Source organism: Arctopsyche grandis, chromosome 12 (genome assembly GCF_051622035.1).
Source record: "Arctopsyche grandis isolate Sample6627 chromosome 12, ASM5162203v2, whole genome shotgun sequence".
NCBI lineage: Eukaryota > Metazoa > Arthropoda > Insecta > Trichoptera > Hydropsychidae > Arctopsyche > Arctopsyche grandis.
This window is the reverse complement of record NC_135366.1, coordinates 23,317,501-23,334,921: the sequence shown is the minus strand read 5'-3', so window position 1 is coordinate 23,334,921 and position 17,421 is coordinate 23,317,501. Positions and strand designations below refer to the sequence as shown.

Genomic DNA, 17,421 nt, shown 5'->3' with positions numbered 1-17,421 from the left:
TCACATCTATTTGAAGCTAGCTTTTGACTGTTAGCACTTAAACTAAAAGTGGTAGTTTCTTGGTGTATGAACAAACTAATATTTTCATGGAGAGAATATTTAGGCTTTAACATACATATGCCAGCAGTATGGCTCACTGGTTGCGTTTATGTTTAGCCCCGAAAGGTTACCGGGTTCGATCCCGTGGTAATCTTTAATACTGCTGTTCAGACTTGCATATTTGTGACTTCAAGCCGATCGTTTCTTATCAGAGTTTGCCAATTTATCTGATTTCATTGTTGAAACGGTTCCTCCATCAAATTTACAAAAATCATCCTTCCCGCTATGTGACAAATATCTGAATTTGATTTATGTACAATATGTAAAAATTTATGCCCAAATCTAAATCCATAGATGTCTCTATGGATTAATTAATTAATTATTAATTTTGTGTACTTCAACCTCTTGAAATACAGCGATTTTTGTAATAAAAATGCTGCAATGTGTGTAATTAATTGTCTAGGAAGGCGCATTAGACCTAAAATAATAAAATAAATAATATTCTCATATAGACATGATTTGCTCTAGATCTCTATACAAATTTTGAGCTGTATAACTCTTGTCGCAAATCAAAATTACTTAAAAAAAGAGCACAGATAAGATCTTTCTAACTAAAATTTAGTATAAAGTGACATATCTTGTTATATTTTTAATATACCATTATTAAAAATAAGACCAATATATGTATGTATGTCTTATCAATATCACTTCTTCGCCACTAAAGTGAGAAAATATATTGCCACCAATTAATATTTACGAATGTAATAAATATTATTACATTATTATTAGTATATATAGGGTCGAAGGCCTCATATGAGGTCTCATATAATTTGTCGTAAATTCCGAAAATGTTAACGCCAATTCGCATTTATGTAACATAACACCTAATCAGTGTGCGATTGGTATCGCTCATTTACTATGATCAAATTACCAATTGTATTATGTCAATTGGGAGCGATATGATCTAATTAGCACAAATACATAATACATAATATATATGTAGAAGAAAAGTTTGATTGCACCGAAAAACTGAAATCGAAAACGAATTTCTATCGATTTATTTACGCCGTAATCATATAATCTTGTATAATAAATACAATATAATATTAACGCGTCAACACGTTGGGATTAACGTCTAGCGAATGTTAAGAGGATTTAATAGGAAATTTGGATTCAGATTAGGATATTGTCGAAGAGCTCGCGCTATCTTTAACAAGTCTACAATAGATTGTTTTGCAATGTCAGATCATCGTTGCAGATAAGACACAAGTATAAAAAATATTTTCATATGATGAATAATACTTTACGACCCTCTATCCTTCCCTCAGTTTTTTTGAAAATGCTTTGTATGTACATATGACCTCACAGTTGACAAACTTAATGACACTGAGACGATTAGTACTGTCGTAAAAGACGACGATCTTTTATTTGTTTCGAAAACGGGGAAAATAATAAAGACTCAGGTACAATACAATAAAACGATTAAAGCAATATTAGGCATATATAATATGTGCTGCCTTGACACGTTTATCATTTTTTTTTTGTTGATGTTTTGCTTTGTTTCGTTTCATTTTGATTCATTTGGGCGCGATGCATTTGTGGTCGTGATCGAATTCTTCGTTTTATTTTGTTCGTGTCGCAGGTTTAACGTGTTGCAGATTCATAGCCGTGACTTGTGACACGTGATATATTATGATAAAAAGTGTCTTTTATTAATAACTAGTGGTTTTACCCGGCTTCGCTCGGTATTTGTAATATAAACCCGCTTAAACATGGCTAATCTATGTATTTAATAGTAAACATTTTATTAAATTTATTTAAATAGTTTTATTTTATGTAAATTTATTTGAATATTCATTTGTTTTTTAATAAATTTCACGTCACGGATTTTACCACCCAAACCTTTGTATGTACATGCATACTTAAATATGTATGTACATACAAAGTCTCTTTCGAAATTATTATATATTACTAGTGGTTTTACCCGGCTTCGCTCGGTATTTGTAACATAAACAGCTTAAACATGGCAAAACAATCTAATAGAAAACATTCATTTGTTTTTTTGTTAAATTTATTATTTGAATCGAAAAAAAATAATATCGATATCGTCTTCATAGAGACTTTGATTTTTTTTCGATGCTCCCAACCAAACCTTACGTACATATGTAGTTACATACAGAGTCTCTTTCGAAAGATGATATTAGATGTAGGGGTCTACCTCACGAGCCCGAATGTGAAACGCCCGAAAACGCAAATATCGGAAGGCAAAGAACGAAAATCGAAAGACCGTAAGTCGAAAGATAAAAAAAGGGTGCATGGTAAACGGTACTATGTATATATAATACATATGAGTGGCATGCGGTGAAATTATCTCTATTTTTGTCATACAGTCTTGTTTAATGTGCGCGCGCAGAATACGGGAGGAAAAGCCTGTTCCTCTTGTTCCTGTTGTATCCTGCTCGCGCAAATTAAGTGAGTATGTACCGTTTACCATGCACCCTTTTTTTATCTTTCGACTTAAGATCTTTCGATTTTCGATCTTTGCCTTCCGATATTTGCGTTTTCGGGCGTTTCACCTTCGGGCCCGTGAGGGAGACCGTTTAAAACTACATAGTAAAGAAAACTAATCATAAAAAATACATTACTGTCATAATCAAAAGAAGGAGCTTCAAAACTATTAAATAGATTACTTATAACTAAAGTTCGGCGGTGGCGTTTTCATTTCACAGGAAAGAGGGTTGACTATTGTCAATTAATATTGTCCTACAAAGTTGGAGAACAAAAAAAAAAGGTTGTCAATAGAAATTGACAATATTGAACCCATTTTTGTCCAAATAGAAACCGGCCGCCGTCCCTTACTTATAACTAAGGGACGGCGTTCAGGATGCTATTGCCCAAAAAAAGGATTCACCACTGTCAATTTCTACTGTCAACCTTTTTTTTGCTTTCTAGCTTTGTAGGACAATAGTAATTAACAGTAGTTAACCCTTTTTCCTGGGAAATGGAAACGCCACCGCCGAAGACTACTTACATATAACTATTAGAAAAATTGTATTTGATCATTAAGGATAAACACAATCAATTCGTGTTCTTAAACTTATGATCAAGTGACTCATTTGACAATCTCAAGTGACCCACTTAAGTTACCCGGTTAAGACTTCACTTGTCTGACACCAATGTAGAGTGGACGTGTAGAGAGGTTTCCGAGATTCGAGTGAAAGAAGTAGTGGTAGAGGTAGTTTATTGTTTTTGATCCGTCGGCCTGCCAGCTCGAAATTAAGCACAGACCAAAACCGCCGAATATTCATATCCATCCATTGATGTATAATACACATAGATGGGCCCTGACGTGTGATTTTGGTCGGAGATCTTGTCTTCACTAACTGAGGGGTGCGGGGGGTTTAACTAGCGGGGAAGTTGGGAAAAAAATGTTTTTTTTCCCTACGACGCAGCGGTACCTAAGAGAAACTGTGCATGCGCCAAAAGTGAGACCAGTATAAGACGTGAGGGCGGATCTAGTGTATTATACATCAATGTATCCATCGGGTACTTTTCGCACAGAGACATAATTGGTTTTTGTATACGGCTCCAGGTGGTACGCATTAATAAACCAATGGTCGACGAGCACCAATCACCACCTAATATCTACGTTACATTATTATTCACTAAAAGACTGTTATAAAATGAAAATATCCCCCGACCCAAAACATCTTCTTAATAATCATATATTGGTTGATTTTGAACCGCAGCCAAAAAAGGTTGCCGATCTTTTTTGATTAAGAAAAAAATTTTAAATAGTTTTTTATCCTGTTAAATGGAATCAGATGATGCACTTATCGTATTGGCCCACTCTGTATTACCACTGTAGAGTAATGTACATGTAATAGAAATAAATAAATAGCACATATTAATGTATGTACATACGTATTTACTTATAAATATAGATATATAGTACGATGTTGATTTTGTATTGGCATATGATACCAGATAGAACTGGAAAGAAAAATTTAATATTGTAATCCATGCTCGTACCTATGTATGTTATATTCAGTCGATAGAACCTTGGCCTTAAAAACTGCGAAAGTCATCGATTAGAGTAAATAATTAGTTGATGGTAGATCTCTCGGATGATTCCCACTTATGTTGAGATTCGGTTTCCTATTTTTCCTGTTTCATTATCGGCAACATTACATATACTTTTTAAATTTCTGTATGTTTTATTAAAAAATAAAAAAAATTGCAAATTTTTGGTTACTTTCTCCTTTATCCTTCGTTACTCAGACATGCTTGAATAAAAATGCAATATTAAGTTTGATCTTGAAATTGACATAATTTGTAATAAAAAAGTCTGATTGAACTGGTTTTGGATAAGAATTTAACCATTTAAATGATTAATCTTTCAGTTTGAACCATTCTAGGAATAAACGTAGGCTTTATTTTAAGTGACGATAGAAATGCACCATGACATTGACTTTGATAATGTAATCAGGCAATGTATGTAGCAATATCCATAGTTATGTTATTAAAATATGGGCATTGCACAATTCTTATAAATAATATCCGGTTTTATTTACATCTATAAATTAATAAAATATAAATTCAATTATTTTTATAATGCACATTATTATAGTTTGTATTAGTTAACCATATGTGAATACATATGTAGTATAAGTATCAAATCTCTATAAGTTCATATATGTACATATGTACTAGGAAAATATTCAAGGAAACATAATTCATTTCGAGTGAACATTTTCCTATAGGTTTTACCGTTTTTTCCGGAGTTTTTTAAGTTCAAATCCGAATCGGCTAACCGGTTTATGGAACATATCTCCATATCGGCATCATGAATTAAAATAATCACACATTGATCTTATCGTCTCTTTTCATACGATAAAGCGAGAGTGTTATCGACACGCGCACAATGTGCTCTCAAATGTGATCATTTTTTGCACGCCTTATCTGCAAAAGTTAAGAATGCGTGTACTTCAAAACCGGTATCAGAAGTGTCTAGGGTCGATTTCCGGTTTTTTTTATCGTAAACGGAACTATGGTGTAGGCGGAAATAAGTTTATTTCGTGAAGGAGACGATGCCGTATGAAGCAACCGTTCCAACAGATTTTTTTATAATTTTATGTAAGTAGAACAAAAATTAAACGGAAATTTGCATAAGATAATAGTGAACTTGTATAAATAAAAATTGTAAACTTGAAATAATTCAGGAAACGTTTAAAGGTTTTATAATAAAAGCGAGGAAAACTTCTAATCATCATATTTGCCCGATTTAGAATAGGTTTAATACATGTAATAGTTCCTTGAGCATATTTTGATTGGAGTATGAGTAGGAATAGTTGAAGCACCTTCCAAAAATGAGGTTATAAAAGAAAAGTACAATTTATACTAAATATAAAATAGTTTAATTTTCTTAAGAGGGCTGTACACCCGAAACCTTAATTTTGTTGCCGTTCCTTTCTTCGATATATATATTGAGTGAATGTGACAATACATATATACCAATATATATATATATATATATCTATCTATATATATATATATATATATATATATATATATATATATATATATATATATATATATATATATATATATATATATATATATATATGTATATATTGAGTTGCGACAGTTGCGCTTCGACCAAATAAAACGTATTTTAAATCGAAAAATCAAGGTTTCGCATTCTCCTTCTTTCTCCTCCGAAACTGGACCAATTTTAAAAAAAATTTCATCATCGGTATGAGAAAGATATTTTCTGTGCAACTATGCACGTATTTTTTTTAAAATCGACCGTTAAATAAGCACGCTGGACTCTTTTCGTGGGTGTAAAAAAGAGGCGATTTTATAGATGTTTGGCGGCTCCTAGCTCCTATAAAAAATAACTAATCAAAAAAAATAAAACGATAGATGCATCCCAATGGTGGATATCCATAGCATATTAAAAAATAATTTCTCTAGTGCCATAATTGAGGAAGGGAGAACTGTAATATGTTTGTATGGACAAGCCCTCTTAACTGTTAAGAAAAACGGTAAACGGATTATTCCGCAAAAACCGACAATCGTTGCCACAAAAATCGCGAATACGGAATATCTGGCACCCGAGTTCTCGTCAGTACATTATTTCGTGTGTGTTGCTTTCGATTGATGGAGTATTTGGGTGCCAGATGTTCCGTGATCGAGAATTTAGTGACGTGCGCGAGATCGCTTTTTGCGGGATAATCACCGTACAAAGAAAATCATACGAAATGTCGGATGAAATGAACTGAAATCTTTTGTGTTGAATATCAATCTCCATAAGAAAAGTCGTTATCAAAAAATCAAATTTTAGGTTATGGTATTTAAAATGGCGTCGCATACTACATAAACATAACCTTACTTCGTATAAACGAGAGCATTGTTTTCTCTCTTAAGAAAACAATGCGTATGTTTTCAAAGTACAATGTCTTTCTCGCCTTTACTAGTGCATTATGCACAAAGTGCATTTTAATAACGTTTCGTGCGATAAAACCGAGGGCATGTCGTTACCGCGAGGTCGCTCTCTAATGCCGCGGATATAATGGCGTATCGAATGTGCAAAATTTGAAATTTTACCCGTTCAGTCACGGTGTCTGTCTATCTGTCTGTTCATACATCTGAACATGAATAGTGAAGGTTGCTATTGCGTGTATTGGTCGACTTAATAAACGTACATGCGATGAATAGATATAGTGTTATAGATGCATTTCCAATACTAATAACCCAATGAGTCAGTGTTGGGTTTTTTTGATTCACTCTATAATTTATGGTTAACGATAAAAAAAATTGGTAATGATATTCGAGCAAAATAGTATAACCGCACTTTCAGTTTTATTCATGAAACTCACTATATTAAAACATTAATTTTTTATAGTTTCAAATTCTCTGAAAAGGTGCTGTAAAAAAACCTTTCCGCTATTGAGTTCCTCATTTTACATTATTTTTTTATTCTGATCTCATATCTCGTTCAATTTTTGAGCACGTTATTCAAGCGTACGACTCGTGTTGTAAAAAAAAAATAATTACATAGCAAGGACATGTGTTGTTTCATGCTATACAAATCAAAATTTCAAATAAAACAAAATTATAGCCTTTTGACAATTTGTCCAATGTGAATAATATTTTATTAAAAGAAACGGTGAATAATCAGACATAATTATTAATTAGACGTATTAATCTAGGTTTTCTACTTATGAAACTACGACATATATCAGATAGCTGGGTCTTTTTTATAGGATCTACTGTTGTTTTAGCAAACACTGATGACATTATAATTGACAAACACAAGGACAATATTTAACAGTATATTGCAATATCATATAATCAATGTAAAATCAATTATGTATAAAAATTAAGTCGGATGTGATAAGTAGTTTTAGATTAGCTCTCAAACGATTAGTCAAAACTGGGATTTCGATAGGACGTCTTATATTTGATATCGGTTTTCTATATCAAGTGACGATATTAGAATTTATGGATATTGATAATTGTCCTATTCATCATTACTGATAAAACGTATCGACTTTGAGCTGTCAAAGCTTAATAAAACTGCTTAAGCTCTAAAATAAAGGAAACTCTAGTTCATTTTTATATACATATATTTATATACGTTTAATACATGACATATACGTAGCTGAGATTTAGTTTTTAGTACAATGAGTTAAGTTTCATATAAAGTGTTTTTGTTTTGACGAATAAATGACGAATTCAATGATGAAGTACATTTCTAATAAACACATTTCGAGTACTTTTAAACCGATATCGTTGTCAGATTTAATCTAGGTCGGTTATGTTCTTTGTTTTGAATTGAAATTGTTTCCAATGAAACGTAAATAACAAGCATCATCGATTCGTGATTGTATCAAATCTACTCATATGTCAATGCGATTATAGATTAAAATTTAATCAAATCAGCATATTATGTGAAGAGTCTCCACGTATAGTTTTCAGAGCTCGGCGAGGAATTTCACTAATCCAAATATCTTAAAAGTTAAGCTGTCGATAGCGAGGATTAGTCCAAAATTGTATGATAAAACTTAATTTGAATGCTTCGATAGTGTAATTCAAGCGGCCATTGTTAAAGCCGATTTCAAAGGATTGTTATGAAATCAAAGTCCACTCTGCCGTCATTGTAAATTAAGTTTATGACAGTTTCATAACGGAAATATGTGTTTTACAGTCTTTTATACTTTTATTAAGTGTGAAATCGTTTATTTTGAATCAAATTTAAATGAATGATTGTTCACTGTAACAATGTTAGCTTAAGAGGGCTGGACACCAACGCCTTGTCCATACAAACGTATTAGACTTCTCCCTTCCTCAATTATGGCACTAGAGAAATTATTTTTTAATATGCTATGGATATCCACCATTGGGATGCATCTATCGTTTTATTTTTTTTTGATTAGTTATTTTTTATAGGAGCTAGGAGCCGCCAAACATTTATAAAATCGCCTCTTTTTTACACCCACGAAAAGAGTCCAGCGTGCTTATTTAACGGTCGATTTTTAAAAAAATACGCGCATAGTTGCACAGAAAATATCTTTCTCATACCGATGATGATTTTTTTTAAAAATTGGTCCAGTTTTGGAGGAGAAAATAGGAGAATGCGAAACCTCGATTTTGTCGAAAATACGTATTATCTGGTCGAAGCGAAACTGTGGCATTCACTCAATATATATATTGATATATATTGTCGCATTCACTCAATATATACATTCACTCAATATATATGTACATTCACTCAATATATATATCGAAGAAAGGAACGGCAACAAAATTAAGGTTTCGGGTGTACAGCCATCTTAATGAAATGACATATTAGAAGAAAATTTCTGTTACATATGTGTTTAAAATTTACAGATTTTAACATTAAATTAGTAAATGTATTAAAGTTTCTGCTTTGTTCCATTGTTGTTCAAGAAATTTAATTATTTTTCAGTCGAAAGGACATGTTAACGAAGCTTACGTTGCAACTGAGTCAGAGAAAGGGGGTGAAGCTGAAAAGACCGCTGAAAATGGATCAATAAAAGAAAATGCTGAAGTGAGAATATTTACATACATAATAGTATATGTGTATGTAGAATATTTGCATTATAAGAATGTTTGTATTCATATTATGATTATTTATGTAATAGGGCGGTGAAGTGGACGACAGACCGACATGGTCCAATGGCATGGAGTTCCTCATGTCTTGCATATCGATGTCTGTCGGCTTGGGTAACATCTGGAGGTTTCCATTTACAGCTTATGAGAACGGTGGTGGTGCATTTTTGATACCATACATCATCGTACTCTTCATCGTGGGAAAACCCATGTATTTCATGGAGATGGTTCTCGGACAGTTCTCTAGTAGGAACAACGTGCGAGTTTGGGTCGTCACACCAGCCATGAAAGGTTTGATCTTGTTTGCCATTTGATATATTCTTATTTTCAATAACTTGTTTGTGAATGCATTTTTTGATTTTCATAGGTATTGGTTTCGGGCAGTTGTTGGCAACAGCTTGTATAGTTTCATACTATGCTTCATTGATGGCTTTAACACTGTTTTACCTTATACAATCGTTTAAACCTGTGCTACCGTGGACTGTTTGCCTGGAAGAATGGAAACCAGAGTGTTATTCAGCTTCGGAGGCAGGACAGGAAGGAGTTGAAGGGAATGTTAGCAGCTCGGAGCTTTACTTTTTGTATGTTTACTACAACTTTTTTACCTTCTCGACTATTCTCATTGCATTTTATCAACTTACATAGGTGTGATTTACCACTTTTACTTGATACTTATACAAAGAACTTTAATTTTTTTACAGAAAAGAAGTTTTAAGAGAATATGATGATATTGATAATGGAATTGGTAAGATTTTATGTATTGATTGTTTACATCTTATATAAACTAATGCTTAAAGTAAATATAATATCTTTATTAATTGTGTTGTTTTTAGGTGTTCCTGATTGGAGACTGACACTGTGTCTTTTCGGAGCCTGGGTAGGAATATTTTTGGTGATGGTACGAGGAGTGAAGAGTTCTGGAAAGGCTGCTTATTTTCTTGCTCTCTTCCCTTATGTTATTATGATCGTTTTGCTTGTAAGGTAAATCAATACAGAAATCTTTGAAATATATACATACATAACTAGCTGATATATCCAAATGTACATGTTGAAAAGGACAAAGAACACAGATATGCTTCTGTATATTTTATTTTATTGTTACAATCAATATACACTCGTCATTACAGATCGCTCCAATGCGACGCGTGTACGATAACGGTCAGAAATACAATAATACATATACAATCAGAATGCATAGCATATAACAATTAATCAGTACAGAAATAATAATCATAGAGACATCTATGGATTATTTTTAGATTTTTGTGTACAATTATTATTACAATTTTTATACATATAATAAACACGAAATTATAGAGATGTCTATAGAGATATCTATAGATTTCAGATTACTGTGCATAATTTTTACAAATTATACACACAGATGTTGTGACAACAGGAAATGATCTAATACCAATTTTCAGGAACCGTTTCAACAATGATCAGATAAAATTGGCAAACTCTGATAGAGAAACGATCGATTTGGAGTCACAAAACCCCAAACCTAACCAGCAGTTTGACGAGGACTCGAACCTTCGACCTCAGTGGTGCTAAATATATACGCTACCATTAAACCAAACTGCTGGCTATCTATCCATTGATTTATATTTTAGGCTTAAAGTAAAACACGATAGAATTTTCTTTGTACATAAACACAATGGTAAGGATTCAAAATATTTTCATTACATTTCAGAGCTGCAACACTTGAAGGTGCTGTTGATGGAATCTTGTTTTTCATTTCACCGGAATGGTCAGAGCTCCTCAATCCCAAAGTAAATATTGAACATTTAAATTCATATAAATTTCAAATATTGTAGTAGTAAGGTGATTAATTATTATAATTAAGGTAACTATAGTTACAAAATACGTACACTAAAAATGACACATACAGATTCGGTTTCATATTATCACAAAAATGGTTTCATACGTGAATTTTTTTGATCAAAGAATAACCGTTGAAATTAATTTAGGTGTGGTATGCAGCTATAACCCAGTGTTTCTTCTCACTCGGTGTATTTATGGGTCCTATTTTGATTTTTGCAACGTACAACGATTTCAAAGCAAACATATACAGGTCAGTCGAACGGGATGGAAAAGCAAGTCACTAACTCGACTCGCACAAACTAAACATCAGCTTTATTTTTTTTCAGTGCACGTTGTGTTTTTTTTACTGTCGATCTGTCACATTTTTTACACATCTTTCAGTTGTAAATATTTTATACATGAAATTTTCATTCACAGTCAAACTTTCACAAAATTGCTTTCATTGATTTATGACGCTATAGCTGAAATCAATAATTCTTATATTAAAAGTATTATACAATTGTGCGAGCAATGAGCTTAAATGACTTGTACACAATGCAAATAGAGAGGGAGATTAATCTCTCAAGTGGGGCTACTTAAAAGGCTTGCACGTAATGCAAATTGAAAGTTCATTATCAAAGATGTATCACTTTTACAATATCAACAAGTTAGATAAATCCACACGCAGTCTACTTGACACAGAATGCAAGTCTCACTATTGACGTGACATCACACGTGTATGCATTACTGTCATATTTAGGACTGCCAGAATTTTTCCAAGTCAAACCGGGACCACTTAGTTTTTTCCTCTCCCCGAGATTTCGGCTCGTTTGGGCTACTATTTAGCTTCTACTTAATTTTTAATTTATATTACATAAGAAAATAAAATCAACAAATAATTTAATATTATAATTTATTAATTGGAACAGGAATAGGAAAAAATAATCGAAAATATAGAAATAGGAATAAAAACAAATTTAAGCATCAATTTGTATATTTTTCATTCGATTTGGCCTTCTGCAAGACTACTTTATTTTTAAGTACATAATCATACATTTGGCAACAATTGAAATCATAGTTTTCAATGCACTGTAGAATACATCTATAGAAAGTCTATTTTTTTACATACCTCCTTTACGTTTCACTTACGATTACAATTCAGGAAAAAGTTTGCCTCTTATCCGATCGTTTTCATACTTTGCCATATTGCTCATTTTGGTCATCAATATAAGTAAATGGATAGAGATAAAATATCGTTTAAGAAGCGTTTCAAGATCGAAAATTTTTAATCTCGGTGACGTCTCGTAGTCATTAATTTTATACATAGATGGCGGTAGTAAAATAAAATTATTTGTATTTTTATTCAAAATAATAATTTGATATACAAATTATAGAAGAGGTATGTTTTTAAAAAACTTTTTTTTATAACGTAGTGTTTTTTTTCCATAGCAGCTATAATTCCTCAGTCTATTGAATCTTCATTCATGAGAATATTCTCTCCGAGTTACCATTATACACCCCGGTATAGAGAAAATATATTCGCATATGCGATATTTTCGATTTTTAAATGCTTTTTATTATTACGAAATTATGTTCACAATACATCTTATATCTATTTTAATAGCTACTGATCTACTGATCATTTTCTATTTTACAATTTTAATTTAATTTTGTTAGTAATCATAGTATTATATTATTCTAATGTTAATGTACAGCATAATAGGAAAAAGCATATGCGATATAAATCTTTATATTGTGCGGAAAATTCCATTTTTTACATACTTCCTTTACGTTTCACTTACGATTACAATTCAGGAAAAAGTTTGCCTCAAAAGTTTGCATCAATATAAGTAAATGGATCCTCCGCCATTACGATGGTGCAAAAATATCGTGTAAGACGCGTTTGATATCTGCCCGGCGAGATAGTCGTTGACGTTTATCCATTGTTTGTTTATTAGTTTTAAACATAGATGACGGTAGTAAAATAAAATTATTGTTTTTATTTATAGATGGCGGTAAAAAAAATTGTTTGAACAAATATGTGTCATTTGTTATAACATTTTTCGTATTTAAATATTCAACTGTTTTTTCAATATCTGACCATTCTGGTATTTTTTGCAAGCTCATCAAAGAAAACACAATATTTTTTTTAATGGTATTGTCCATTGTTTCAAATAATCTGTCAATGTTTCATAAATCTTTGCTACTTCTATATTAAATCCATCAATTTTTATCTTTGAAATTGCTTAAAAAGTATGCATAATAGAAAAATTTGAAAACTAGGACTTTTGGATGATCCGAAATGTTTGTTCGGGACACTGGGACACTTAAAACCGGTGACAATCCCGGCTTAAAACCGGTGACAATCCCGATTAATCGGGACGCCTGGCAGCCCTAATCATATTTGAACTTCTGTTCTCTATTTACATTGTGTATAAGTTACTCCGTCAACAAATATAAATAAAGTATTGATGATTATCAAAATGACGTCTCAAATACGTTTTGGTAAACATATGAAATGTAATGTAATTCCAGCAGTTACTCAATAAGATTTTTAAAATATACATACATAATATCATTGATGTAAATGTAAATCAAATCAGTCATTAATGTAAATAAGTCCAAATTAAATTACATATATTTTGTCAACGTCAAAACACAAACCTCACCGTTACATAAAAAAATGTGTCCATGGAATAAGTAACTATTGTATATAAAAAAATGGTTTTATTTCAAACATGTGTTATATTGATATATCATTTTATAAAATACATATCCAGCAGCTTTTCGGTGAGCCGATGGTCGATGAGGGACTTTTGCACAGTATAAATTTGGCTACCGTTCCATTGTTGAAACAACGGATGACGGAGAGCGTGTAAATGAGACAATTTTTGTTGTATTATAGGTTTGGTATGCTGCAGTGACGCAAGCTTTCTTTTCATTGTCTGTATGCATTGGTGCTATCATCATGTTCTCCTCATATAACCAGTTTACTCATAATGTGTACAGGTCAGTATTGCATATACATATTGACCCTATCAAGTAAAACTTTTGTAAATATACTCGTTTGCATCATTCAAATTTTTGTGCACTCAAACCATGGACCACCAGTAGTGAGTAATAAATTTTAAATGTGCTTATGTGTGTCTTATAATAATGCATTGTGATATTTACAATTCTTTAATTATACAGAAGTAATGATTTGTATGGCGGTTTGTAGAGATTCCATGATTGTGACAACGATGGATACGTTCACCAGTTTACTCGCTGGCTTTACTATATTCGGAATTTTGGGAAATTTGGCTCATGAAAAGGGAGAGAAAGATATTGGAAAAGTCATCGGGGCTGGTGGAACTGGTTTGGCTTTCATTTCATATCCAGACGCCATTGCAAAGTTCGAAGGTGCTCCACAAGTAAGTTTCTTTAACTGATTCTATTAAATCATCATATATATAATAGCGTTATTCTGTGTGAGATAACGCTCGCCGTGCTATAAGGGCGAAAACACACAGCAATGAACGGCACATCGTGTGATTGGCTCCCCGCTGTGGGGGGTCTCCTACATTTCTTCAAATATGGGAAACACTTATCGATCACTGTCAAGCAAGTATAAATACAAGGACACAATTTTACCAAAAACAGTCCAGGGGGTCAATTTGGGTCGGGGCATGCTGGGCGTTCCATGAATATGTGCAAGGCATGGTCCATTTTTACATACCTTCTTTACGTTTCACTTACGATTACAATTCAGGAAAAAGTTTGCCTCTTATCCGATCGTTTTCATACTTTGCCATATTGCTCATTTTAAACATCAATATAAGTAAATGGATCCTCCACCATTACGATGGTGCAAAAATATCGTGTAAGACGCGTTTGAAATTTGAATTTCTGAAAAGTGCCTGACGTCTATCCAGTTCTTAGTTTTAAACATAGATGGAGGTAGTAAAATTAAATTATTGGTATTTTTAATCAAAATAATAATTTGATATACAAATTATAGAAGAGGTATGTTTTCAAAAAACTTTTTTTTTTCGCATGTTTCGCTGTGTGTTTTCGCCCTAATAGTCATTTCGATCCAACATATGTACGTCACAGTTAAAACATTGCCAACAAAACGTACGAATATAATACGAACATAACAGATCACCAAAAAACTTCTTTATATATGTATACTGTTTGCTACCAATGTTTCCTCTAGAGAAATAAGTCTCTGAGCATTTAGCGCCATCTATTGAAAATTTATTTAATTAATTCATTTTTCTATTGGTGTTTTATATTGTTTATATGTAGGTAGTTTTTACCATTTTTTCATATTAAACAATTAAATACATTTAAAAGGTATTATAGAACACAGGACTGACACATTTCTTTTTATTTTATAACTTAATATGCCATAACTCATGCGATGATATTTCATCGGGCACAACACTAGTGTATATATGAATATATTTTTTGATACTATGTATTATTTTTAGGTCTTCTCAGTATTATTCTTCTTGATGTTGTTCGTTTTGGGTTTGGGAAGTGCTGTATCGTTGCAAAGTGCTATAGTTACAGTATTAGCTGATCATTATCGTAAGACTATGCGCTATTGGCAGGTATCTCTTATTGCTTGTACAGCAGGATTTTTGATCGGCTTGATTTACGTCACACCAGTGAGTATATTTTACTTCGTTTCAATTGAATAACATATACATACATAGTTTCAATCAAATTTTAATAATGTATTGATTATATTTAGGGTGGACAATTCATTTTAACTCTAGTAGATAAATTCGGTGGAACTTTCCTTATATTGGGTATGGCTATTGCTGAAATTGCAGGAATATTTTGGTTTTATGGTAAGTGCCATGTCATCTAATGTTGTATTTATAGTGTTTTTTATGTATATTATTGAGTTTTGTAATAAATTAAGGATTGGAAGACTTTTGTGAAGACTTGGAATTCATGACTGGAAGGAAAATATCAGTATATTGGCGGTGGTGTTGGGGAGTTATCACTCCGTTGATGATGTGGTTCGTTTTTCTGTACGGTTTCATAAACGATGAGCCGCTCAAGTATGGTAGCAAAGAAATGCCAGTGAGTGCTCATGGTGAGTAGTATATTTTAAATTGCATCATGGTTTAATACTAGAAAAGGTCCAATGTATAAACGAACTTAATTTTCAGCCAGCGGATGGACACTTCTAGTAATTGGACTGTTGCAAATTCCAATATGGGCTTTTGTAAGCTTCGTCAGAAATAAGGAAGGCACTTGGTTGCAGGCAAGTCAACATTGGTGACTTTTTATTATGATTAATGTTGTGTTTAAAAATAACGTTGTTATTATTTGCGGTGTAGACGGTCAGGAAGTGCTTCAGAAGTTCACCTAAATGGGGTCCGAAGGATCCAAAAATTCGGCAAGAGTGGGTGACCTTCAAGGAAGAGCTCAGGAAGGAGAGAGACTCGCTTGGGTATGGAAGATTAAGGCACATACTGTCCTCGCTCAACGGCAGTTACAGAAGAGGCAAGTGATGAAGTTGCGTGCAGATATTTTGTACGTAGCTTTTGTATATTGTGATATAGTGTATACAAACATATGTTCAAATATTTGTTTATATTTATTTAAATACGTACGTTTAAGTTTAAAATGTGTAATTGACAAATTGATAATGTAATCTATTGACTGGTCTACCGTGCAAAGCGGACCCTACATTTGTGATAGCAATATTATTGTATTGTTTACAGAATTGTATTTATTATATGTGTCGCAATTTAATAAAGAAGGTACAGGTTTTTCTCGATTTATGACGCAGTTCGGTGTTATCGTATACTTAAAAAAAAATAGTTTGATTTATTGAACTATGGGCTTATTCTGATTGATGAAATCTTTTAAAGTGTTAACAATCAATCATTCGTAGGAAGCAATGATAGGTTTTTTTGAAAATATATCCAAGTTTGGATAGTTTACTTCTTTTCCTTGTTGACTTACCTGGAGTAAGCAAATTTTTTCAGAATTCCAGAAAGGTTTTCATTTAAAATTTTTCAATGTTTGAATCAGTTTTTTGAGTTTGCTTTCTTTAATTTTTTTCCGTAACTCCTCATTTGTAAGAAATCAAAAATTTTCAATTGTCTTTACAGTTATTATCAATGAGTTTTGATGGTTGACCAAATTATATTGGTATTTTTCTATCAATGTTTTTTTTTAATGGAAAATTGTTATTAAATAAAATTTTTTGTCATATTTTAAACCATACAGTTTCGATTTTCAAACTGTTTAGAAGATTCTCCCCCCCCCCCTTTAAAAAGCCACAATTGATTATGAAAGTGATATTTTTTAATATAAGCCAAAGATGAAATGTTGTACTTCGAGAAATATTTGTATTATATTACAGAAAAATTCTTTTATTTTTTTTACAATTGATATATATCTATGTAAATTTTAATATTGTGAAAAATCTAA

General features: G+C 32.2%; 1 protein-coding gene across 4 annotated transcripts in view; it reads left to right on the top strand.

The window, feature by feature from the left end:
- Positions 1–17,354, top strand: part of LOC143920545 (sodium-dependent nutrient amino acid transporter 1-like) — a 26,666-nt gene extending 9,312 nt beyond the window's left edge. For 2 of the 4 annotated variants that reach the window (XM_077443454.1, XM_077443456.1), the window contains exons 2-14: positions 9,014–9,115; positions 9,210–9,468; positions 9,545–9,758; positions 9,879–9,922; positions 10,011–10,158; positions 10,871–10,949; positions 13,886–13,989; positions 14,201–14,393; positions 15,456–15,635; positions 15,722–15,821; positions 15,896–16,072; positions 16,149–16,243; positions 16,320–17,354. In XM_077443454.1, the coding sequence (XP_077299580.1) occupies positions 9,014–9,115; positions 9,210–9,468; positions 9,545–9,758; positions 9,879–9,922; positions 10,011–10,158; positions 10,871–10,949; positions 13,886–13,989; positions 14,201–14,393; positions 15,456–15,635; positions 15,722–15,821; positions 15,896–16,072; positions 16,149–16,243; positions 16,320–16,493 (1,869 nt within the window). In that variant the 3' untranslated portion in view covers positions 16,494–17,354. Of the gene's footprint in view, positions 1–9,013; positions 9,116–9,209; positions 9,469–9,544; positions 9,759–9,878; positions 9,923–10,010; positions 10,159–10,870; positions 10,950–11,147; positions 11,252–13,885; positions 13,990–14,200; positions 14,394–15,455; positions 15,636–15,721; positions 15,822–15,895; positions 16,073–16,148; positions 16,244–16,319 lie in introns of all 4 variants that reach the window. The other 2 variants (XM_077443455.1, XM_077443457.1) reach the window with 1 other exon arrangement.
- The last annotated feature ends 67 nt before the right edge of the window (positions 17,355–17,421 follow it).